The sequence below is a fragment of the Salarias fasciatus genome, chromosome 3 (assembly GCF_902148845.1).
Source record: "Salarias fasciatus chromosome 3, fSalaFa1.1, whole genome shotgun sequence".
Lineage (NCBI taxonomy): Eukaryota > Metazoa > Chordata > Actinopteri > Blenniiformes > Blenniidae > Salarias > Salarias fasciatus.
Window position 1 is genome coordinate 19,972,286 of NC_043747.1, and position 24,426 is coordinate 19,996,711.

The 24,426-nt window shown below is 42.4% G+C and overlaps 2 protein-coding genes across 3 annotated transcripts in view; one reads left to right on the forward strand and one right to left on the reverse strand.

Annotated features, from left to right (window-relative positions):
• LOC115383071 (NACHT, LRR and PYD domains-containing protein 14-like) overlaps positions 1–12,955 on the forward strand; it is a 51,066-nt gene extending 38,111 nt beyond the window's left edge. The window contains exon 11 of the mRNA XM_030085102.1: positions 12,834–12,955. The gene's annotated coding sequence lies outside the window, so the exon portion shown is untranslated. The remainder of the gene's footprint in view (positions 1–12,833) is intronic.
• On the reverse strand, positions 787–23,601 carry LOC115383092 (uncharacterized). 2 transcript variants are annotated; one of them, XM_030085144.1, is made up of 3 exons: positions 23,361–23,601; positions 3,555–4,091; positions 787–2,000 (listed from the first exon to the last, which is right to left on the reverse strand). In XM_030085144.1, exons 1-3 carry the CDS (start codon positions 23,535–23,537, stop codon positions 1,725–1,727), a joined length of 990 nt encoding a protein of 329 aa, XP_029941004.1. In that variant the 5' UTR covers positions 23,538–23,601; the 3' UTR covers positions 787–1,724. The 2 variants fall into 2 exon arrangements, with proteins under 2 accessions (XP_029941004.1, XP_029940996.1); XM_030085136.1 differs by lacking the exon at positions 23,361–23,601 and adding an exon at positions 4,874–5,542 and having other exon boundaries at positions 3,555–4,760.
• Between the last annotated feature and the right edge of the window lie 825 nt (positions 23,602–24,426).

Sequence of the window (24,426 nt, forward strand, 5' to 3'; positions counted from 1 at the left end):
ACTTTGATGCAAAACCATCAGTTTATCAACAGTTACTGTGTTAAAATATTAAACAGACGTACAATTTCATGTCTTTTCAAATAAAAATTCTTACCTTGGTAATCTTTTTTCCTTATTCTGAAGGTTCTTTTTTAATTTTAAAATGCACTGTTGATATCTGTGAAGCACATTATCACAAGAAAAGCACAGCCAGACACAATAAAGAGAGAGGAGGACGAGACTCCTCCAGCTGCTCCTGGATCTGTCCTCCTTCACTTCATCCTCTTCTTCACTCAACTCCTCCATTCAGACTCTCTCCATCACTTCTGTCTGGAAGGATTTCCTTCATGTTTCTGTCAACTTTCCTCTGAACATGAGCAGATCTGCAGTCCTGGAGCTGCTCTGCACGGATAGTGTTGTTCTGAGGCCAGTAGGTGGCGCACTAACACTGTCAGATGAACTCATCTGTTGTTGCTGCTGTGCCTTCATTTCATTGGTCACACACTGCTCTGATTCACAGATGAGATTTTCTCCTGATATCTTCAGTCATGTTTAAAGGGCTGGGCATGTTGTACTGCTGCTGATCAACTGGCCAGGAAATGTCAATTCACAGAGAAACGCTGGAAATTAAAGGTGAAGATGGAAAGAAAGGAGCTCTGAGGCCCTGAAGGCCTCTGTGCAGCACCTGTATAATAAAGTGTGAGACAAAACCATTTCAGATCAATTTTGCTGTTTGAGCGTAATTCAAATACTTATATTCTGGGGAGAAAACTGAAAGACTTCAGATGTGTATTTTATCTTGTTTAATGTAAAATAATGTCAAAATTAAGAAAAAAGTAAACAGCTCAGTTTGTAACCTCAGTGGTGGGAAGGCCAGCGTCTGGACCGAATCAATTTCTTCTACATACTGTGAATAGTTTAGTTTGAGAAGCTTTATTTCAAACATGTAATAAAAAAGGTGAACAGCCAAAAAAGATAGAAAAAACATCAAATTGAGAAACATGAAAAGTCCACACCATACCGTGCTTTTCGCATGCCCAAAAAGGAAGAAGAAGTTCTTATTCAATCATACCGCTTCACATTATTGCCTGATCTTAATTTACAAAACAGTATAGCTTTATAATCATCATCACTTTCAGTACAAACAGAACCATGAATTAACGGCCCTCATCATATCATCACCAAACCTCCCAGAATCAGCTCTTTACATCTCTTTTTGAATTGAAACTCATTTGACAAATGTCTGGTCTCCACAAAGAATTTGTTCCATCTTTTTACACCACAATATGAGACACAAAAACCTTTCAGAGTGGTGTGGACTTCATGAGTTTTAAACTGTAACTCTCCTCTTATATCGTAACATTTTCCCAGTGACACAAGAGTTTATCAACAATACCAGGTCATAAGTTATTCTTTATGAATCATTTCAATAGTTTTGTGTATTTTGGATGTATTTCACTATTAGACAGTGTGATTCTCCATCTTATTTATCAGGAGAAATACAAACATTATTTAAAACATTTTTGTCAATTGATAAAAAAAACTTGCTACAAGTTCATAAAAATAGAAAATGTAGTTTACAGGTGTGTGAGTGTGTGTGTGTGTGTGTGTGTGTGTGTGTGTGTAATTGCCACCAGTCACTCTCTATTTCTCTGACAAAGTGTCTAGAAATGACTGTTGTGTTTGACACAGTATAAATGAAGCTGAATTGAAATTGAAACGAATTGAAAGATCAGGAGTAGAAATCAGAGACTCTCTCTGGTCCTCCAGCAGGTTTTCTCTTTGGTGTCTGATCCTGAAGAGGACAGACCTTCTTCAGCCTCTCTTGGGTTCAGAGGAATTCCATCTGTGTTGCTCTCGTCTTCTTTCTTTCTGTCTTGTGACGACGCCTTCAGAACAGCTCGCCTGATTCTTTTCAGAAAACATCCAGCAGCAGCCATGAACATAAGCAGAATGAGGCTCAGGACAACTGCTGCTGTGATGAAGAGTTTATGCCAATAAAGCTCAGCACAGTGTGACTCCTGCAGAGGGAGAGAAGCAACAGATCACACATTTAGTCAGAGCAGTTTCAGTAGATCCTGCAGTCATCAGTCCCTGGTTGATCATTCATCAATGGTCCATGGATTTTACTCTAAAAAAACACTTTTACACTGCTAGAAACACATCCTCTTGCATTCGGCCATGAGGGTGCCTTAATAAAATTTTCATTTGAACGATTTCCTCAAAACATCTGGGGCCACGACGGAGTGGGCGGTGGGTGCAGCGGGGCTGCACCGCGCGTATTAAAATCAGTTATTAAAATCAGTTGGATCTAACAGTAGTTTTATGAAAGAGAGACTCAAATCAATCATTTTTTGTAATTATTTATGAAAGACAGATCCACCCACAATTTTCTGACGTGGAAACTCGTTCAAAACTGGAAAAGGCTCAAAAGTGTTTTTTAAGTGGCTAATTCCCCCACAGGTGAAGAAACACATTTTAAAATTATTCACATACCAGTTGGAGAATTCTTAAAATACATTTAAGTTAATCCCTGTGCTGCATTCTGTGACGAATCAAATGAATCGTTCCAACATGTTTTTTCTCTGTCTTCTGTCAAAAACATTTAGGGTGATGCTACAGACTGGATTTCTCTCAAGACCAATGATGTTTAGAGTTTGTACCTCTCTGACATTTTATATTACAAAACGTATCCAGACACAACTTTATCCACTGTCATCAGTATAATTCTTCTGGGAAAATATAATTTACTTTGTAATAAATGGAAGAACAAAAAAAAACCCTCCATTAATTATGTCAAAAAACAGTTTAACCTTTATTTTCTGTCTCTAAAAAGGATGTCAGGCGCTGTTCCCAAAAATCATGCTGTGATATGTCCCGTTTTCCTTTGATTTGATTTGATTTCAACATTGCAGACCCAGACCAGTGACATTTAATTGGTGTTGACTTGTGTTGATTTGATTGTTTGGACCCCCGCCCCCTTTGTAATTCTTATGTTTTTGCTTATGTTCTTTTCTTGATTGATTCACTGTTTGCCTCCACGAAAGATTGTATATGTTTTTTTTCTTTTAATTAAAAAAATACACAGTTGACAGGTCCCAGGTTATTCGACCTATTGACTCCAAAGCTGCTGTTAATCCCATTACTACAGTGTCTGGTTCAGACACACCTCTTTGTTTCAGCTTTAAATATTGTCAAAATTTAAATCATTATTGGGAAGAAAAATAGCTTAATAGCTCTGAGTTCATTTGAACTATTGACTGAAAATCAGCATTATAAAAGCTTTCCTCATTTACATTGTTGTTCAGTTTTGTTTTTTGCGTCCCGCCTGAGGCTGCTCGCTCAAACGCTTTTCTCAGTTACATGATTTAAATTGGACATTAAGGAGGAGAACAATTCCACACTTGAAAATAATTCTAGTGTAATAATAACTTTTAAATACTTTTCAATTTCTGTTTTATGTTTTATGTGCACTAACTTGTGGCAAATACACTGTGTCACACAGTGATTAATGGTGATTAAAATGTCAAACCAAGCAGTTCCTAGAAAGCAGCATCAGCAGTGGAGGCTCCTACCTGAGGCTGCTCGCTGGTCTCGCTGCTCTCTGGATCCGTGATGTTCGGTCTGACTGTCAGCCTCACTGCTGCCTTCAAGGTCTTCACTCTGCCTTCTGTTACCGAGCAGAAGAAAAGTCCTCCGTGTTCCTGCTTCACCTCCATCCGGAGCGACAAGTCCCCTGTTTCCTTCCAGTCCCTGGACACTGACAGCCGGCTTCCTTGAAACTCTTCCCCCGGAGTCCAGCTTCCAGAGAGTCCGTCCACCTCCAGCACCACCTGTCCGCTGCTCTTCTCCCACTTCACACTCTCCACGGATCTACCGAGTGTAACGGAATGACACGGGAGATCCACGGTTTGCCCCTCAGCAGAGACCGTTTCCACCGGGAAGAAGAGCTGCAGCTCCATCAGAGTCTCTACACGGTCGTTACATGTCAGCTCGTAGAGTCCGGCGTCGTTCATCCTCACGTGTTTCAGGAGGAGAAGAGAGTCGCTGTGGTTCAGTCTGTCAGTGTAAAGTGGTCCAGGAGAGACCTGAGCTCCAGTCCGAGACGCTACCAGCCGGGGGGACGGATCTCTAGCAGAGATAAACAGAAGCTGAGTCTTCTCTGCTCCACATGACGCGCTCAAAGGGAATTTAACATCGTTTCCCAAAACCTCAGAGATCATCAGTCCACAGACAGAGCCGCTGGCAGAGAGCAGGATCAGTGTAGAGAGGAGACGAAGCGCCATCATCTGTGTTCAGTCAGGGTTGGTGTGACCAGAGAGGCTGAGCTCTATTTATATATGAACCGACGCTTCACAGTGACCTGCCTCCAATTGTTTAGTTTGCATGGAAACCACGCCTCCGTAGCTTCTGCAAAGCTCCGTAACTTCGCCCTGGAGCTCCGTAACTTCGGCACGAGCTCCGTAACTTCGCCCCGGAGCTCCGTAACTTCGGCACGAGCTCCGTAACTTCGGCACGAGCTCCGTAACTTTGCCCCGGAGCTCCGATACTTCGCTCCGGAGCTATGTAGCTTCGCCGAAGCTCCGGAGGCTCCGTCTCCCTCTCTCGCTGCAGTCATTGGCGGATATCTGGCTACAAGCCTTGCTTTGCTTTCAGGAGCTCGTGCGGTCTGAGGGCTTTAATAACAGCAGCGGTGTGGACTGGAGTCAAGGGCGGACTGGCCATCGGGAGCACCGGGATGTTTCCCGGTGGGCCGCTGCCTCAGTGGGCCGGTCGGACCACTAGAAGAAAAAAGAAAGAAGTCTGACGCGACACCGCCAACAGCGCTATGGTCCGCTCCACAAGGAGGCGGGGCTGTCAGCTGGACAGCTCCTGATGCCATAGGCTGGTTTACCTGGGATTGCTGCTAATAGCCAATCACATTTCATCCCTGCGGCGGTTAAGTCCCACCCACTCCCTCACTCCGCAGCTGCTGTCACCTGTCAATCACACACAGCCCAGACGGACATCTGACGGCAACTTTGGATGGATGCAGGAATGCGCAAAATATGGAGAAAAACAAAACAAAACAAAACGAAAAGGTGGCGCTGAGAAGCTCAGGGACAAAAAGAGAAAATCCCTTCATGACCGGCAAGTAAGTTATGTTTGGTACTTGTTGATGCTTTGATGAAAATGTCAATTTGGTTAAAGTGAGATAATTCAGCACAGCGACATTTCCTGTAGATGTGAACCTGGCTGTGCTGTTGCTAATTATGATGGGATGGGGTCTTTCACCTTTGTAGCCAGTTGTCATCTGGTTGAAATTAACCTGTTCTTTTCAATTAATTGACTCTAATACTTAATGACCATAAATTAATGAATTGTTTACTTGTCTGTACAAGTTCGCTATCAGAATAATTCCATGATACCATCCCAGAATTTATTAATTTTTTTCTTTTTTATGTAAAATACCTACCGAGGATGATGCGTGATGATGATTGGTAAACTAGCATAATTAATAATATTAATCTCTTATCTAGATTAAATGTAACCCACATGTGGACAGAGAAGTGAATCCCAGACTTGTTACGGTAAGGCTGATGACAATAATGCTTGTTTGCCCAACCATAACCCACATGCACTAATATCAAATGCTGCTGACAGTAAACCACTAAAACTGCTCTTACAATTCACATTGCCAATCATTTTTGTAGTCTGATGTCCCTGCTGCTGACACAGAAGGCCAAGGACAAGAAGTCAGGTTCCCCCCATCAGTTGATTATTTCACAAGGCCAAAGCCAGAAACTTAGACCTCTTCCTCCATTTTCATCGCAAGCAGAAGGCAGACAGCCCTGTAGTGCAGAGGCCATTTTGTTTGATGGAACAAACCGGAAATGGCGGACATATAATGAACAAGCCAAAACACTCTTCTGCTTTCTTTGCATGGCTTACGGTAATGTTGAGACAGCAGCTCCTTTATCACTGGCATGACCACCTTCACCCACATACACCTGAGAGTCGATGAGCATGAGAGAAGTGACAGTCACAGAAATTGTGCCGAGGCATATTTTCTCAGGTCCTCCTAAAAAGACCATTAAGGACCTTGTCATGGGACCTCAGATGTCACTTCACAGACAGCAAGTCCACACGAGGCGACAAGTTTTGGGGCGCATCATAGATGTGATCAAGCTCATCGGCAGAAGGGGTTTGAGTCACAGAGGAAAGCAGGCAGAAGCAGCACACACCTTAGATGATGAGACTATTGATCAAGGCTGTTTTTTAGAGATCATTCTTTTACTTGGACAATATGATGTCTGTATCAAGGAACAACTCACTCTCAGTATAGAAAAAAACAAACAAATCCATCAGTCTGACTCTGGATCAAGAGGAGGTAGAGGTTCCCTTGTCACTTTCCTATCAAACAACCATCAACTACATCATCACCACTATCCAATACTATATGAAGGTCACCATCGCCACCAAAATCCGGGAATATTTCTATTCACATTGCTTTTAGTGTGTGACTTAGCTACTTACCAATCTTTAAATTAGTGAATGACTTATTGTTACAGACTCTTGAACTAACATTTACAATGTGACCTATTAGTTTTAACCCAGGTTTCAGGACGGGATGATGTGTTATTATAGCTAATGTCATGTTTTGTCTCTCACCCATATAGGCCGGCATGTGTTCCAGAGGGGACCCGGAGAGGACTGTAATCCACATTGTGGATGGTTGTGAACATTTTAACACAATTGACTGACAAAGGTTAAGGTTTATAACTAACTATAAGTTTTTATATTGTATTATTGTGTATAGTTGTTTGTATAATAGCTGCACAGTTTTTATTTTATATAAAGGATAAGTTATCACATGATTGTATATAGCTGTTTGTATAGTTGCTTGCTGTGTAGTTTATGTATCTATAATATATATAGAAATAATATTTACATCTATATTGTTCATCTATTTTTAAATAAAACAAACTTTGTGAAATGAACTTATTGCTGTAATTAAGTTGCCCTCTAGTGGTTGACTCATGGTATAGACAGGTGGTGTCACTAACAGACTGGCAAATAGGTAAGCTAAATTCTATTGTACCAACATGCTATAAAATCATAATATACCTGCAATTATTTTACAGTAAGCTACTTAAAGCTTAAGGTTAATTATTATTATACGATTGTGGTCCAAATTGGTTCTTTTTTCAGCGAGGAACTCAGGAACATGAAACTTGTGTTGCTGGCTGGTTGGTTGCCACACTACGCATGAAGTGGGCCGGTCTGTCCATGTCTCCCGGGCCACTTTTACCCCCCAGTCCGCCCCTGACCAGAACAGTGTCCCTGAAGGAGCAGGAAGAAGTAAAACCTATATGACCCTGCCCCTTACGTACTGTTATAATATTAAACAGTTTCTTAAATCAAATTAAAACCAAAAATATAAACATGCAAATGATCCCCAATTTATTTATAATCCAAATTACATATAAACACATTCCTTCATTTTCTTGAGCCACTTCAGCTCTTCAGGGTCGCAGGGTGCTGGAGCCAACAGACAGGATCCACCCTGGACTCTTCAGCAGTCTGTCACAGAGCAGCACAGACTGAACAATAACACTCTGAGAGAGAGAATCACCGCCCCTCTCTTCACCTGGGTGGAGGTTCAGAATCTCCACCTCTCCCAGCCTCTCAGAGAGAGAGGGAGGTGTGGAGAGGCAGACGGCTCGACAGGAGGAGAAAGAAGAGAGGTGGGGGGTGGAGATTACCATGTACTCTCTCCCTCTCTCTCTCGCTCTCTCTCTGAATGAGGAAGTGTTGAAGGCTGTGAGCTGGTGGTGTTTGTCACATTTCTTTTGGTTTTTGTTCTGTTTGTTTGAGTTGTTCATGTTCACTTTCATCACAGTTTATTAATCGGAGAATAAATGTATTTGTTTATTCCTCTTTGTTGGGTTTGCTGTGGGTCTTTGTGTCTCTTCAGGATTCTCTTTCCTCTGTAGTGTGGAGGAAACAGTCCTGCAATACAGAGAAACAGAAGAGCAGAACAGATTTTCTCACAGCAGACCAAATCCTCCACTGTCTTTGAAGTCCAGGTTTAATTCCTGGCTGTTGTTTTTCAACCTCATGAGCTGAAACAGACAATATGCTCCAGTTCCTCAGAGGTGAAACCACCTTCCCAGACCTGGACAGACGCGTCAATGATCGCTGGTATAAGGTGCAAAGTTCCTCAGTCTGAGGAATCTCCGCCTCTCTCCACCCCTTTCTCCCAGGAATGTGTGGAGAGAGGTAGACAGAGGGAGGACATTCTCTCTCTCTCTCTCTCTCTCTCTCTCTCTCTCTCTCTCTCTCTCTCTCTCTCTCTCCCCCCCTCTCTCTCTCAATTCAATTCAATTAAAAGAAGCTTTATTGGCATGACAAACACACATTCACATTGCCAAAGCGTCACACAAAAAAAGCACACAATAGAAACAGTTTAACACACTTCACTGAAGTGAAAACTGTGCAAGTCGGTGCAAATACCACATAACAAGAATAAGAATGAAAAGAATAAGAATATATTGTCTCTTTGTACTTTCTACATGCTGAAAGAACCAGTGTGCAATATGGCTGTAAAGTGTTCACAGTGTTATTTTTATATACAAATGCAGGACCACTTCCCTGTGCTGGGACACAGATGGTCTTGGTCCTGGTCCTGGTCCTGGTCCCGGTCTGTCCTCCTCCTCGGGTTCATGGAGGTTTCAGTTTTTCAGTCCGTTTCCTGTCACAGCCGTGCACAAACCTGCTGCTGTGTTTGCTCACTGCTGTACTTCCCCAGCAGGTCTGGCAGTTTGAGCATGTCAGGAAATGCTCTGAAAGTCAGTGTGTGTGTGTGTGTGTGTGTGTGTGTGTGTGTGTGTGTGTGTGTGTGTGTGTGTGTGTGTGTGTGTTCTTGTATTTCTATCCTTGTCGGGGCCAAATGTCCCCACAAGGATAGCAAAACGTGGAACGACGTGCCTTGTGGGGACCTTTTTCCGGTCCTAAGTAGGAGAAACAGTGTTTTCTTGACCATATTGTTGTTACTGAAAAAAGTAAAAGTGCAAAAACATTTCTTTAGGGTTAGGCTTTGTTGTGGTGTGGGTTAGGGTTAGGGTAAGGGTCAGGGTTAGGGGCTAGACATGAATGGAAGTCAATGGACGGTCCCCACAAGGATAGAAATACAAGACTGAGCGTGTGTGTGTGTGTGTGTGTGTGTGTGTGTGTGTGTGTGTGTGTGTGTGTGTGTGTGTGTGTGTGTGTGTGTGTGTGTGTGTGTGTGTGTGTGTGTGTGAAGAGGGGGAAGCAGCTCTCCCTGAGGTCCTGGTACAGGGCAGGCGGTCAGGAAGTGCAGCTCGGTCTCCACCTGACCCTGCATTGGGGGCACAGTCTGTCCTCTCGGGGGGTCCAGGTCTGTCTGGTGACCAGGTTGTGCTGGCTGAGCCTGTTCCTGGTCCAGGATCACCTGAGCTGTGGGTCGGTCACAGAGCTCAGGTATTCTGCCACCGTGTATTTTCTGTTTAGGGCCGAATATGTTTCCAGTTCTCTCTGGTGTTGAATGGATTCTGTCCAGTGGTTCAGGTATTTCTCTCTCTGTTTCTTTATAATCTAGTGCCTCTGCTTGTGTTTGTGGGCAGAGTCCTAGAAGCAGCTGGCTGAGGGGGCGAGTGTTTCCAGCCCGTCTGTGGGTGGGGGCTTTGTAGTGGAGAGTGCTGCTCACTCTGCTGAAGGTGCTCATAGAGTTTCAGAGCTCTCTTCTGGATTTTAATAATTAGAGGGTATTGTCCTAATTCTGCTCTGCATGCATTGTTTGGCGTTTTTCGTTGAACGCAAAGAATAGTTCTGAAAAGTTCTGCATGCAGAGTCTCAGTTTGGTGTTTGTCCCATTTTGTATACTCTTGGTTGGCGATTGGACCCCAGGTTTCACAGCCATAAAGAGAGAGTGGTTCTATCACCGAATTCAGAATTTTGAGCCAGATTGGAATTGGGATGTTTAATTGGATGTTCTTTTTGATGGCATAGAAAGCTCTTCTCGCCTTGTCCCTCAGATTGTTCACAGCTTTGTTTAAATTTCTGATGTGACTGATGTTTAGACCAAGATATGTGTAGTTTTTAGTGTGATCTGGGACCTTTTTGTCCAGGAGAAATGTGTTTGGAGGGCAGTGGGCTGGGTCCTTTTTGGAATATCATTATTTTTGTTTTGAACTGGTTTACTGTCAGGGCCCATGTCTGGGAGAACTTGTTCAGAGGATCAAGGTGTTTTTGTAACCCTTCTCTGGTTGGAGACAGCAGCACCAGGTCATCGGCAAACAGCAGGCATTTGACCTCCGTGTCTGCAGGGCGACGCCCGGTGCTGCAGACTGTTCCAGAGCTTCTGCCAGTTCATTGATGTAGATGTTGAAGAGGAATTGGGTTCACACTGCATCCCTATCTGACCCCCTTCTCTGAGGGAAGAAATGTGCCAATGGCACACTTGTTGTGTGTGTACATTGACTTTATAATGTCATAAGTTGTCCCTCCTATTCCACTTTGAAGTAATATGGCCAGAATCGAATGCTATGTTGATGTCTGTTTCTGAGTCGCTTGAGGGGCGCCCGAGCGATCACTAGATACTTTCATGTTTGTCGCAAGCCTTCTCATCAACAAGTCCTCCATAGTCACAAATTCCTTTCATAACCAATTCCATAATGACGCTACAAGACAGGCTCCTGGTTTGCATTTACCCTTATACAGAAGAAATGGTGAGCAGTTTTCGCTCAGATTTAATGGACCTCAGTGTGGAATGTGCATCTGGACTTATTAGAAGCATCGTCGTCCATGTTCAACTGCAAAAGAAACTGAAAGAACAATTTAATTCTACAATATCTGACCTAATCCAAACACAACGACGTATACATGTTTTATGGGGATTGCTTTAGATTGTTTTGTTTATTTGCTGTTTATTTTGTAGGATCTCCGTTTGTTTGTTTGTTTGTTTTTACCTTCCCCCCCCCCCCCCCCCCCCCCCCCCCCACCGAATTTTTTTTGTGGTGGACTTCATGACATGTTTCCATGTGCATTTTTTTCACTTTGAGTTTGTGAGGGAGTGGCATTTGTACAAGCCTTTTGGCTTTTTCTGCTTCCTTGCACATGGTCAGATTGTTTTGACTGTATGTGCAAAATAAAAAAAAAAAATGAAAGTCCTGTAGCGACTGCGGGGGTCGCTATGGGGGCGTTTAGACGGCCGCTGCCCTGTGGACTGTGTTGTGTTGCAAGGCACCCTGGGAAACGGGACTGAGTTTGGGGTCGTTCCGGGCCTGTTTATGTGTTCTGTGTCGGTTATTTGTGTTTCCTTTTATTGTGGTTGTGTTCAGTTTCTTGTGGTCGTGCTGTAGCCTTGTTTCCATTTACTTTTATTTTCACATCATGTCGGACCGTGGGCCAGAGGGGTTGCCGGGGGAGTCACTTGAGGCCAACGGGCTCTAAATATTGTGCTTCGATGAGGTGTGTACAGTGTTCACGAGCTGTGGTTGCTGTGATAGAGCAATAGAGAAACTTGGCCTTCCTCCACTTGTTTACGTGCCTCCGCTGGATGCTTCAAAGTGAAAATCGCAGCTGGAAACCGTGAGGGAGCTACTGTGAGATGTGTGAAGTTTTGCCTTGACCACAGACTGGGTTCAGTGACACTGTGGCAGGAACCGGCAGGAGAGCAGTTCACACCTCAAACTTGCAGAAATGACGCAGAACAGGGATGTTTAAGTAACACCCAGTCATTTTGGGGAAGTCGTTTTTGTGACTTTCCTCCACATCAAGCTGGTCTGGAGCCACAAAACATATTTACAGATTTAAAACGAGACTAGTGAAGCTTCTGGAGTTTCATATGTACTTGTAATGCACAAACAAAATATCTTATGATGCATTAATGAAGTTTTGACTGCAGCATCGTGAGTGTTTTATTTCATTTAACATCTTTTTGTACCGAGTTTAACAATGTTGCTCGTCTTCGCAAGCACTTTCTATTGACATGGTTGAAATTTTAGCTATTTTAACAATTTTACCTCTTACAATTTTTTTTTTGCAATCATGTTTAATGTAATTGTTTTAGAGATTCTTGACATTTCAGGGTTTTCAAACATTTCTACCATTTTTTCTCCTCTTCTTGTGGTTTTTAGTTATTTTTCCCAATTTTACTTCCGCCTTTGTTTGAATCCCTTTTTAATCAAGAATTATTTTGTATTGTACTGTGGTGTGTAACTGTGATAAGAATAAGTTCCATGTTTATTCACGTTTCATGCTGTGAAAGCTTGATGGAGCCTCTACAGAGGGACTAAAGAGCCACATGAGGCTCCAGAGCCGCAGTTTGCAGACCCCTGGCCTGGAGGGGGCGCTGTGGAGCCACTGGCTGATTGAATGACTGTTGAACTCAGAGGTCATTTACACAATAGAATAAAGTGGAAATGTAAAGAATTTTTTTAATCCAGACCTTGGGGTCATTATAACTGGGGCCATGTGGCTCTTGAGCTCTTCATGGTGGCCCTCAAGGTGTCACAGTAAAATAGTTCAGTATCCATTATCAGCTTTGACATGTTGAAATTCAGCCAGCCTCCTGGAAGAGCTGTGTGTTGGTGGATGTTTCAGGCTGAAGCTGTGCTTCATGTCTGCTTATTAATATCGACTTATTAAAGGTGAATCTCTGCAGGGAGAAGATCACAACTTCTGTTTTTTATTTCTTTAAGAGTAACAAAGAGGAAGTGTTTTTAGTGGTGTAAAAGTACGCCAACAGTGAATGAAGGATGGATGAATGATCAACCAGGGACTGATGACTACAGGATCTACTGAAACTGCTCTGACTAAATGTGTGATCTGTTGCTTCTCTCCCTCTGCAGGAGTCACACTGTGCTGAGGTTTATTGGCGTAAACTCTTCATCACAGCAGCAGTTGTCCTGAGCCTCATTCTGCTTCTGTTCATGGCTGCTGCTGGATGTTTTCTGAAAAGAATCAGGCGAGCTGTTCTGAAGGCATCATCACAAGATAGAAAGAAAGAAGACGAGAGCAACACAAATCCAAGAGGGGCTGAAGAAGGTCTGTCCTCTTCAGGATCAGGCACCAGTGAGAAAACCTGCTTGAGGACCAGAGAGAGTCTCTGATTTCTCCTCCTGATCTTTCAATTTGTTTCAGTTTCAATTCAGCTTCATTTATACTGTGTCAAACACAACAGTCCTTTCTAGACACTTTGACAGAGAAATAGAAAGTTGGTGGTGGCAACTTCACACACACACACACACACACACACACACACACACACACACACACACACACACACACACACACACACACACACACACACACACACACACAGAGGGGGGGCAACAGAAAAACAGAATCCACAGATCAGAAGCGCTGTTCTGCCATGTTCAACAACGTGTGATCATTAACCACATTGCTAAAAAGCACAAAGAGCAACAAAACAAGTGAAAGTTATCCAGCTCTCACCTTCAGTAGAGCTGGAGTCTCCTCTTTTTTAAATTTTGAACAGCACAACACTTCATATTGATTTGACCAAGCCAGTGGAGTTTGCTGTTGTTTTTAAAGCACATAAACTCTTTTTTTTTAATGAAATAGGCTACTATATTTTGACTGAGGGGGCGAGGCAGTCTGCGCGAGGGGGCAATGCTCCCAGCAGATTGGAGTCTGAAAACCTGCTCTGAGTTCATCTGATAGTGTTAGTGCGCCACCTACTGGGGAAAATACTTTGTGTGTGAATAAAAATAATAATTTCCCCAGCAGTATTACTGCGATACATGAAGTGAAACCTTGGAGTATTTTACTTTTTACAGTAAAAACTCCCTTTTTCTCTTTTTGTATAGAATTGTTTTCTGTTAGCTACACAACAAAATATCAAACACAGTCATTGTCACAGAAGGGCTGAGAGATGGACATGAGGGACCTTTCAATGGTCCTCTGCTGTCATGACAACACATCTAAACAGTTTAACTTCCAGTGTTCACACAATGCCAAAGAGACAATGCATTCTGGGGACAATGATCATTTGTATGAGAAATGTAGTTTTGAAACAAGAGCGAACAGTTTTGGGACAGATATGAGGTTTTGTAAGTGAAACATGGTGTTAAGCTGAACTGGAAGACTGTTCACAAAGATCTTAGAGTTTGGAGAATATAATTTCTGGTTCAACAAATGAGTCAATGAGGTTTTTTTGTTTTTTTTTAATGTCTCTGCACTCCTGTTCACCTGTGTAGTGATGGCAAGAAACAGACAATGTGACACAGAAAATTTGGCCTTGCAAAATAAATAAATAAATAAATAAATAAATAAATAATACACAATTATTTTATCACAAGAAACATCTTTATTCCTTATGAGTGTATTTTAGGTATGAAAAGTTTAACTTGGATGCAAAACCATTCATGAACATTTCCGATGTTAAAATGCTGAACAGATGTACTATTTAATGTCTTTTTAAATAAAAATCTCTCTGGGTACTACTATTTCCTTATTCTGCAGCTCTTTTTTGATTGAAAATGCACTGCTGACCCTGTGAAGTACATTGAGTTTATTTGTGTGAAATTCACAGTAAATTGAAGCAGGCTGAAATCCAGGCTACACGACGACGTTTCATGTGAAAACGCATCTTTTCCACTCTGACAAGGCAGCGTCTTGAAAACTGTGTCCATTTAGAAACATTAAATGTAGTCAGCAAACTGGGCCACTATAGTTGATGATTTTGTTATAAAATCACACACAAATGCACAGAGAGAACAATATTCTGTCACAGTGGGAGAACACGGTCATTCATGTGGACAGAAGATGAAGTTGAACTGAAAATCCGGCAACTCGACTAAAACTACCAAGTCTCAGGAGAATAAGGACTGAGAGCCATGACACTCTGGAGGTCAGCATTGTTGTTGTCTTCTACTTTCTCCCATTTTCAAAAAGCTGTGTTTTCAGTGTCTCCAACTGCCGTTGTCTTATAAACAGACACCAAAAACACAAAAATTGTCTTTGTGCTGGTTCAGACACACAGGAAGAAGCTCAAGTACCCTGAAGGACCTGAGACGGGTCCACAGGAGCTGACGGAGGCTGACAGGGAGCTTCTTCTGAAGCTGGGCAGGATGGCCTTGGAACATTGGAGCATCAACATCTTCCACTGTCTGATGGAGATGAAGGACCTCTCAGTCCATCAGGACATCCAAGAGTTCCTGAAGTCAGAGAACACGTCAAAGAAGGAACTCTCTGAGATCCACTGCTCAGCTCTGGCCTACATGCTGCAGATGTCAGACCAGGTCCTGGAGGAGTTGGACCTGGACAGGTTCAACACATCAGTGGAGGGACGACGGAGACTGATCCCAGCTGTGAGGAACTGCAGGAGGTTTCGGTGAGTCCACACACAGCTGTGCTCCAAACCTGTACATACACTCATAAGGAACATAATGTCACGGCTCTCTTGAGTTTCCGGTTATTTCTTTATCTCTGATTTTTCTCTGGTAGAGTGGTTAAGAAGGTATACTTCTTTGTCACAAAAAACATTCTTCCTCAGCGACTGCCCACGCTTCCTCCTGACCAAGATGCTGTCGCTCTCAACTAATAAAACAGGTTGAATCAAAAGTTGTACAGTCAGAGTAAACGTTGCCTTTCTCTCTGTCTTCAGGTTGTTTAGATGCAGTTTGTCAGAGATCAGTTGTTCCTCTGTGGCCTCCGCTCTGAAGTCCAACCCCTCAGTCCTGAAACATCTGGAACATCTGGACCTGAGTGAGAACCGGCTGCAGGATTCAGGAGTTGAGCAGCTGTGTGGTTTCCTGGAGAGTCCACTCTGTGGTCTGCAGACTCTGAGGTCAGTTCAGCTACAAGCCTTTCTCCTTCTACCACAGGAAGCAGCTGATCTGAGACTGAAGTGAACATGAGGAGGTGTGTGAATGTTGTGCTGACATGTGGATGATATGTGTGTGAAGATCAGGACTCAGTAATGTGGAGCTGCTCGTGTCTCCATCAACACATCTGATTGGTTCCTCCTCATTGATTCTGCTGCTTTCTCTCTTTATTCAGGTTGATTAAATGCAGTTTGTCAAAGATCAGCTGTTCTTCTCTGGTCTCCGCTGTGAAGTCCAACCCCTCCCACCTGAAGGAGCTCGACTTGCGTTTGAACAACCTGCAGGATCCAGATGTGCAGCAGCTGGTTGATCTTCAGCAGAGTCCAGACTGCAGCCTGCAGACTCTGAGGTCAGTGGATGGTTGGAGTGAGTCCATGCTGCTCTCAGCAGGTTTGGACTGAACCGGGGCTTAAAGACCTCCGTCGCCACGAGGGATTTCTAAAAACTCTGAGATGTTTGTTACCTGTCAGTAAATCTGTGATTCATGACTCGGTTCACACACAGCTCAACAGCAAAATCTGAGGTAATAGTCTTGAAATAAGACTGCTGGATAGACTTCAGTCGTGCTGTTTTTCTATAAAATTGTAACAATGCATCTTTATGGCCAGTAGTTTTATTATCAAGATATGATTTTATGCAGAATTCTTCAGCCAGAGTTTCTACCACTGTAACCCATTTTTGACAACAAAAGGATCAGTCAAAAATATTTTTCATCATTTAAATTCCATCATAATGCAGGAAATCACATCTAGATTCTTAAAATTTCTTGGAGGACCTCGACCCTCCCCTTTAGCTTTCCCTCATAACTTCTTTGACTTTTGTGGGAAAAAGAATCTTTTACTTGCTTTCTCTGTAATTCAAAGCTAAAATGATAACAAAACGTGCAACAGCAGCCTCAATATATGCGTGCAATCCGTGACCCCAGAGGAACGCTGAGCAGCTTCAGGATTGGACAGCAGAGGACACGCAGTCAGCCAATCAGAGGAGCCCCAGGCTTGTTGTGTCCTTCATGAACAGGACTGAAGTCCTCACTGCTTCAGAGACTCTGCTCATCACCTCTCATCTCTCTGCAGGTGGAAGTGGATTTAAAGGAGACGGTGTGAGAGCAGAGAAGACGCTGAGTGTCCTGAAGATCTGAGGAGAGCAGAGCCTCTCCTGCTTTTCCTCCATCATTTTTACAGTTTATTTTTTCTTGTTATTAATGTAACAAGATCCCAGCTCCATTTGATTTAAATTACTTTCAGTCAGCTGGTGACTATGGACCACTGGTTAACAGGAGAATTTCAAATTGGAGCTTCATGTTAAAGAGGTTGAGGATCTCTTCTAGACAAAGACAGATCAGATTAATTTAACAGGTAAAACAAAATGACAGGAGACATTTGAAATAACAGATTCCTACAGGTTCATGGTGGAGAAAACAAAAACATGACACTGGATCAGGAGAGGAATCTGAAAGAGCCCCTTTAAATGTAAACTTGTATAAATATGGAAGATTTTTAATTATGAAACTGTATTTACAACGTGTGAATGTCTGTGAATTCTATGTATGTCCAGGTTGTATATGCAAACAAGAAAGGGAAGTTTTTACAGCAAACAGTGACAAACTATAGCCGACACACACACACACATCACCGTGACCGGTTTCTTCAACGGTCAAAGCTGTTTTTCCTCCAATACCAAGGAGCTTCTGGCCACAGCTGCTCACTCTCCACCAGACGGTGATCAGTAGAGAACTCTGCATGTCTCTTCACCATCCAGACCTTCTGATCCCAGGTCAGGTGAAATGACAACAAAGTCGGTAGTGTTTGGCTCATAAGCACGCCTCCCAGCCACCTTAAGCTGCAGGGGATCAACCCTCTGGTCCACCAGTACAAAATCCAACTCTTCCCCTGAGAAACCATCCATCATTAAAGAGTATGAGTTCAGAGCCAAAGATTTATGTTTATATGAGCCCAACTATCATCTGTACTCCTGGAGCAGCTGTTAGTAACTGATTAATGATGCTTATTGTTAAATACTTCATGGATATGAACAAAATGTTCCGTTTCAATTTATTGTATTTCATCTTCAGAGTATATTTTTATGTACTTTGTTGCTCAGTGTTTTTATATATTTTTCTACATGATTGTCTTCAACACACACTACGGATGGATGCTTCAGGGGAAAGAACTGACAGAGGTGGGTGTTTCAAACAAGCTATATTTCAAAAATACTTGTATAATTTATTAAAACTTTTTTAATCATAATTTTAGTTAAATGGATCTGAAAAACCTCCTGAGCTCTCTCAGTGGTTACAGGGTAAAACAGGGGTCCCCAAACTTGTTCCTGCGGGGGCCACATAACCTTTCCCTGATCTGATGGACGGCCGGGGTCAGTTTGCAAAAGTCCAACTTTATAATCAAATACAAAAACACATACCGTATTTTTCGCACTATAAGGTACACCAGATTATCAGGTACACGTCAATGAATGGTTTTTGTTTTTCCAAATAGGACTCACAGGCGCACAGAATAGACATCCCAGACTCATGGCAATTCGTGCTGTGAGCCAGGTAAATTAATCTATTGAGTCCTGTCCAGGAGCAGTGCTCTGCACAGTTGTTCGTGTCCCACGCCTCTATGCAGAGCGCTCTGCGTGGGAGGCGTCGCTCGAGCCCCGACTGGACTCTGTCCCAGTTGCTCGAGCTGCTGTATGGGAGCCTATCCCTTTGATCGCATGTGACAGCTATCATATCTATTCCTTGATTTCACAGGGCGCTGCCCTGACACTTTCAACAGGTTTCACTGTTGCTTTCACCTCACAAATGTGGGGTGACACACTTCTTCTCATTTCAGGTTTGACACGGAAAGTAACTAAACCATTTAGATTAACTGAACAGCAAGAACACAAATAATGGGGTCATTAATACACAGACAGTCAAACAGCATTATTGTCGGCTGCTCCAGAAACCTATGAAATAGTTGAAACCACGTGAACACTGTCATCACTCTGAAGATCCTGTGTTTTATTTTACAAGTTCTTGCAGTTGTGCCTTCATTTCATTGGTCACACACTGCTCTGATTCACAGATGAAATTTTCTCCTGATATCTTCAGTCATGTTTAAAGGGCTGGGCATGTTGTACTGCTGCTGATCAATTGGATAGGAAATGTCAATTCACAGAGAAATGCTGGCAATTAACGGTGAAGATGGAAAGAAAGGAGCTCTGAGGCCCTGAAGGCCTCTGTGCAGCACCTGTATAATAAATGCATCGTGTGAGACAAAACCTTTTCAGATCAATTTTGCTGTTTGAGCATAATTCAAATACTTATATTCTGGGGAAACAAAACCTGAAAGATTTCAAATGTGTATTTTCTCTTGCTTGCTTAATGTCAAAATTAAGAAATAAAGCAAACAGCTCAGTTAGTAACCTCAGTGGTGGGACTACCGACGTCTGGACCGAGTCAATATCTTCATGTACTGCAGGAGCCATTTATGATTTATTTCATTCACCACCAGGGGGAGCAGTGTAGGGGATAAATAAGGCACTCGAGTGACTGGGTGCAGGTGTGGATAGAGGGACAGGTAACAGTCTTTCACCGCGTCCAAGCGGCGTGTGGAGGGTGTCCTGCTGTATGGATCATGGAAGTATTGTTACATGGAAAATAAATGGGTCACAGCGAACGTGGAGAGAGTGTGGACACTTTGATTGAAGCGCCGTGCGGGCACGTCAAAACGATTCTCCCTCTACACCCTCAGGGAACTCAAAGTGTACAGGCCCTAAAGGAAAAGGGCTGTACATGTACTGTGATATAGTTTCGGTTGAGAAGCTTTATTTCAAACTTAATAAAAGAAACAAGTAAACACAACAAGTAAACAGCAAACAGTTAACAGTAATCAAGATAGAGAGAACAGAACACCTAATCATACAAGCAATATAAAAAGACAGACAGAACCAAGAATTAACAGCCTTGCATCATATCATCACCAAACCGTGGACCTCGCCAGAATCAGCTCTTTATATCGCTTTTTAAATTGAGACTTATTTGGCAAGTGTCTGGTCTCCATGAAGAATTTGTTCCATATTATTTCACCGAATTTCAGACACAAAAACTTTTCAGAGTGGTGTGGACTTCATGAGTTTTAAACTGTAACTCTCCTCTTCAATCGTAACATTTTCCCGTTACACAACAGTTCAGGTCATACATTATTCTTTCTGAGTAATTTCAATAGTTTTGTGTGTTTTGTATGCATTTCTCTATTATACAGTGTGATTTCCCATTTTATTTATCAGGAGAAATACAAACATTATTTAAAACATTTTTGTCAAATGATGAAAAAATACCTACAAGTTCAGAAAAATAGAAAATGTAGTTCATGCATGGTCTCTGAGTGTGAGTGTTTTATGAATATGAAAAGTGTACTACAAATAAAGCTTGATTGTGTGCGTGTGTGCATGTGTGCGTGTGTGTGGAGTTGCCACCACTAACTCGCTGTTTCTCTGTCAAAGTGTCCAGAAATGACTGTTGTGTTTGACACATTATAAATGAAGCTGAATTGAAATTGAAACAAATGAAAAGATCAGGAGGAGAAATCAGAGACTCCCGCTGGTCCTCAAGCAGGTTTTCTCTTTGGTGTCTGATCCTGAAGAGGACAGACCTTCTTCAGCCCCTCTTGGGTTCAGAGGAATTTCATTTGTGTTGCTCTCTTGTGATGATGTCGGTGGTGAAGTTCTGCTGCACCTTCTTTTCAGGAAACATCCGAGAGCCGCAGACAGAGCAGCAGTCACTCCCAAGACAACTGCTGCTATGAAGCAACTGCGCCAATAAACCTCAGCACAGTGTGACTCCTGCAGAGGGAGAGAAGCAACAGATCACACATTTAAACCAGTTTAGATCAGTCGCTGTTTGGTCATACATTGATCCCACATGGATTTCACTGTTCTCCTGCTTTTACACCGCTGAAAGAACATCCTCTGTTACTCGTATTTGACCAAAACCGTCATAAATTGTCTTCAAGTAGTCGAACAAGTGACGCAGCATCATGAAAAACAGAAGTTGTGGTCTTCCTGAGAAGAGGTGAGGTTCTTCTGTTTAGTCCCTCTGTAGCTCCATGAAACTTTCACAACATGAAACTTGAATAAATATGGAGCTTATTTTTATTACAGTTACACACCACAGTACAATACGAAATGATTTGTTGCTCTTGGGACAAAAGATCGTCAAAAAAGTAAAATTGGGGACAAAAGGAAAATTAGGAAAAATAGCTAAAAACCGCAAGAAGAGTAGAAAAAATGGTAGAAATACTTGAAAACCTGAAATGTCTTGAATTTCTAATAGAGGTACATTAAATATGTTTGGGAAAAAGCATAGAGAAAGAATTTATATGGTTGAAAGAGCAAAAATTTCGAACTTGTCAACAAAAAGTGCTTGAAAAGAGAAGCAAAACTGTTAAAATCAGACCAAATAGGTTGAATGTAATAAAAGGCTCACTATTCTGTAATTAAAACTTCAGAAATGCATCATAACATATTTTGTTCGTGCATCAAACTCATAAGGTTCACGAGTTTCGTTTTAAATATTTAAAGGCGTAAGATGGTATTAGGTAGAGAGCACATCCTGTAAGGGACCGCAGAGTGTCTTCGCCCCGCACACAGCCCTTGTCAGAGGAGTCATAATGTGGGGTGGGGCATGTGGAAACAGACTGACCCCGACGGGAACGCGCATTAAATGTTGTGGATTCTTGATAATTATCACAAATTTCTCGTTATGTTATGCCATAAAAGTAAATGTATTCATCTTCATAAGTCATCGACACTGAAATTACTGGAGATTTAACGGAGGCTAAAACCCTTTTTTATTCACTATATATATATATATATATATATATATATATATATATATATATATATATATATATATATATATATATATATATATATATATATATATATGTACATACACACACACACACAGCAAATTTTCCAGTGTTGAATTAACTCTGAAAGTGTTAAGAGTGGTCTCATATATACACTGTTGTAGTGTTAAATGTAAGTGTTAAAATATACACTTTAAAGTTTTGATTCTAAGAATTAACACTGTATAGAGTTAAATAGGAGCACTGGTCAACAGAGAGGAATATTAACATGACTCTACAGAGTGTCAGTATTAGAAAATTAACACTGGTCAGTGTTGAGATTTTAACACTACAAAAGTGTATATATGAGACCACTCTTTAACACTTTCAGAGTTAATTCAACACTGGGAAATTTGCTGTGCACAAAACATATTACAAAAAATATCAAATATTATTAGCATTACCTGAAGGCTAAAACTTTATTGGTTAAAACGGTGCAAATTCACATCACATTACGAATCAAGATGTTTTGCACCTCGCAGGAGTAGTAACGGCAACAACGGAAGTAATAAAAGTGAACCAACAAAAGCCATGATTGTTTATAGAAAGGCAAGTTGTATATGAGAGATTGGTAATGACTCGCTCAGCCTACTTTATGAAACATCCGCACAGCGTATGCGAGCAGTTGGAGAAATAGAGAAACTCTTCGATGCGCTCCCGTTTCCGTCGGGGGGGCAGGGCTGCAACACCGGGACGGTGGTTAACCACAGAGTCACCTCTCATTTCCGCGATTCGTTTTCATGTGCATCCTTTCTGCAGTGTGTTGAATTCCATTTGAATAAATCCCTCAAAAGACAGAAAGGGACTTTTCTCACGCTCTTATCTCGATTTCATGATTTAAAGTAAAATTCCACATTAGTATACCAATACTCTTCAATTGCAGTTTTTTAGTTTTTTTTGTGCTAATTGCAGTAATCTGTGGCAAATACACTGTGTGACACTGAACCCCGAAATACCCCCGCTGTTGTACGTCGCTTTGGACAAAAGCGTCTGCTAAGTGAAATTGTAAAATTGTAAAATTGTGACAGAGCATGGGTAATGAAAACGTCAAACCAAACAGCTCCCAGAAAGCAGCATCAGCAGTGGAGGCTCCTACCTGAGGCTGCTCGCTGGTCTCGCTGCTCTCTGGATCCGTGATGTTCGGTCTGACTGTCAGCCTCACTGCTGCCTTCAAGGTCTTCACTCTGCCTTCTGTTACCGAGCAGAAGAAAAGTCCTCCGTGTTCCTCCTTCACCTCCATCCGGAGCGACAAGTCCCCTGTTTCCTTCCAGTCCCTGGACACTGACAGCCGGCTTCCTTGAAACTCTTCCCCCGGAGTCCAGCTTCCAGAGAGTCCGTCCACCTCCAGCACCACCTGTCCGCTGCTCTTCTCCCACTTCACACTCTCCACGGATCCACCGAGTGTAACGGAATGACACGGGAGATCCACGGTTTGCCCCTCAGCAGAGACCGTTTCCACCGGGAAGAAGAGCTGCAGCTCCATCAGAGTCTCTACACGGTCGTTACATGTCAGCTCGTAGAGTCCGGCGTCGTTCATCCTCACGTGTTTCAGGAGGAGAAGAGAGTCGCTGTGGTTCAGTCTGTCAGTGTAAAGTGGTCCAGGAGAGACCTGAGCTCCAGTCCGAGACGCTACCAGCCGGGGGGGAGAACCTCTCACATGGAGGAACAGACGCTGAGTCTTCTCTGCTCCACATGACGCGCTAAAAGGGAATTTAACGTCGTTTCCCAAAACCTCGAAGATCATCAGTCCACAGACAGAGCCGCTGGTAGAGAGCAGGATCAGTGTAGAGAGGAGACGAAGCGCCATCATCTGTGTTCAGTCAACGTTGGTGTGACCAGAGAGCTCTGTTTATAAAATGAAAAGAGAAGCCTCGCAACAGTTAACTGCCATCGTGATCTTGAGAGAGAGAGAGAATGGCCCCCCGCGCCCCCCGCTCTTTTCCACTTTCTCTTTCAGAGAGGGGACGGACACACTTTTATTCACAGTTTTCAGTGATACAGTGTGTCAGACTTTTAAAAAGGATTCATCTCTTCGGATTAAAAATATGCAAAGTGAAGTCAGTTGTTTTCCATACAGCACAGAATGTTCTTAAAACACCAGACCTCTTTAAAAGCATTCAAATCATTGTTCTGTTTAAAAAACGGTATTCGAGCCAGAGTCTGGATTTGACACTGACCTGCCACCCTTGTCTGACGTCCTGTCCTTCTCTGCCCTCCACCTTGTTCCTCTTGATTGCAATCTTTGTTCCCCTGAGATAAAATTCAGGAGCTGAATTTGAACGTTAATGCAGGATAATGATAATACTGAACTATTTTACTGTGGCACCATTTTTTTTAAAACTTAAATTTTAAACATTTTGAAGACACACAAAAGAAAAGGAAAATGGGCACTCGGAGTAAAAAAGATACAAAGTACATTTTGACAGTATCCTCATTCATTGTCCAGATTGTGTAAATGAGTCCCATCTTTTCCAATATTAATCCCCTTTGTGTTGTTGAAGGCGAAGTCTGAAGGTCATGAGTTCCATTGCCTGCATGTGATTGACAGTTTGTATCAGAAGGGTCATCGAAGGAGTGTCTCGTTTAAGCCAGCACTTGGTGATAGCTTTCTTGGCGGCTGCAAACATTATCCTGAAAAAATAAATGTCCTTTTGGCTTGTTCCCTCTGCTGAGAAATAAAGTGGTGAAAGACAAGTCCG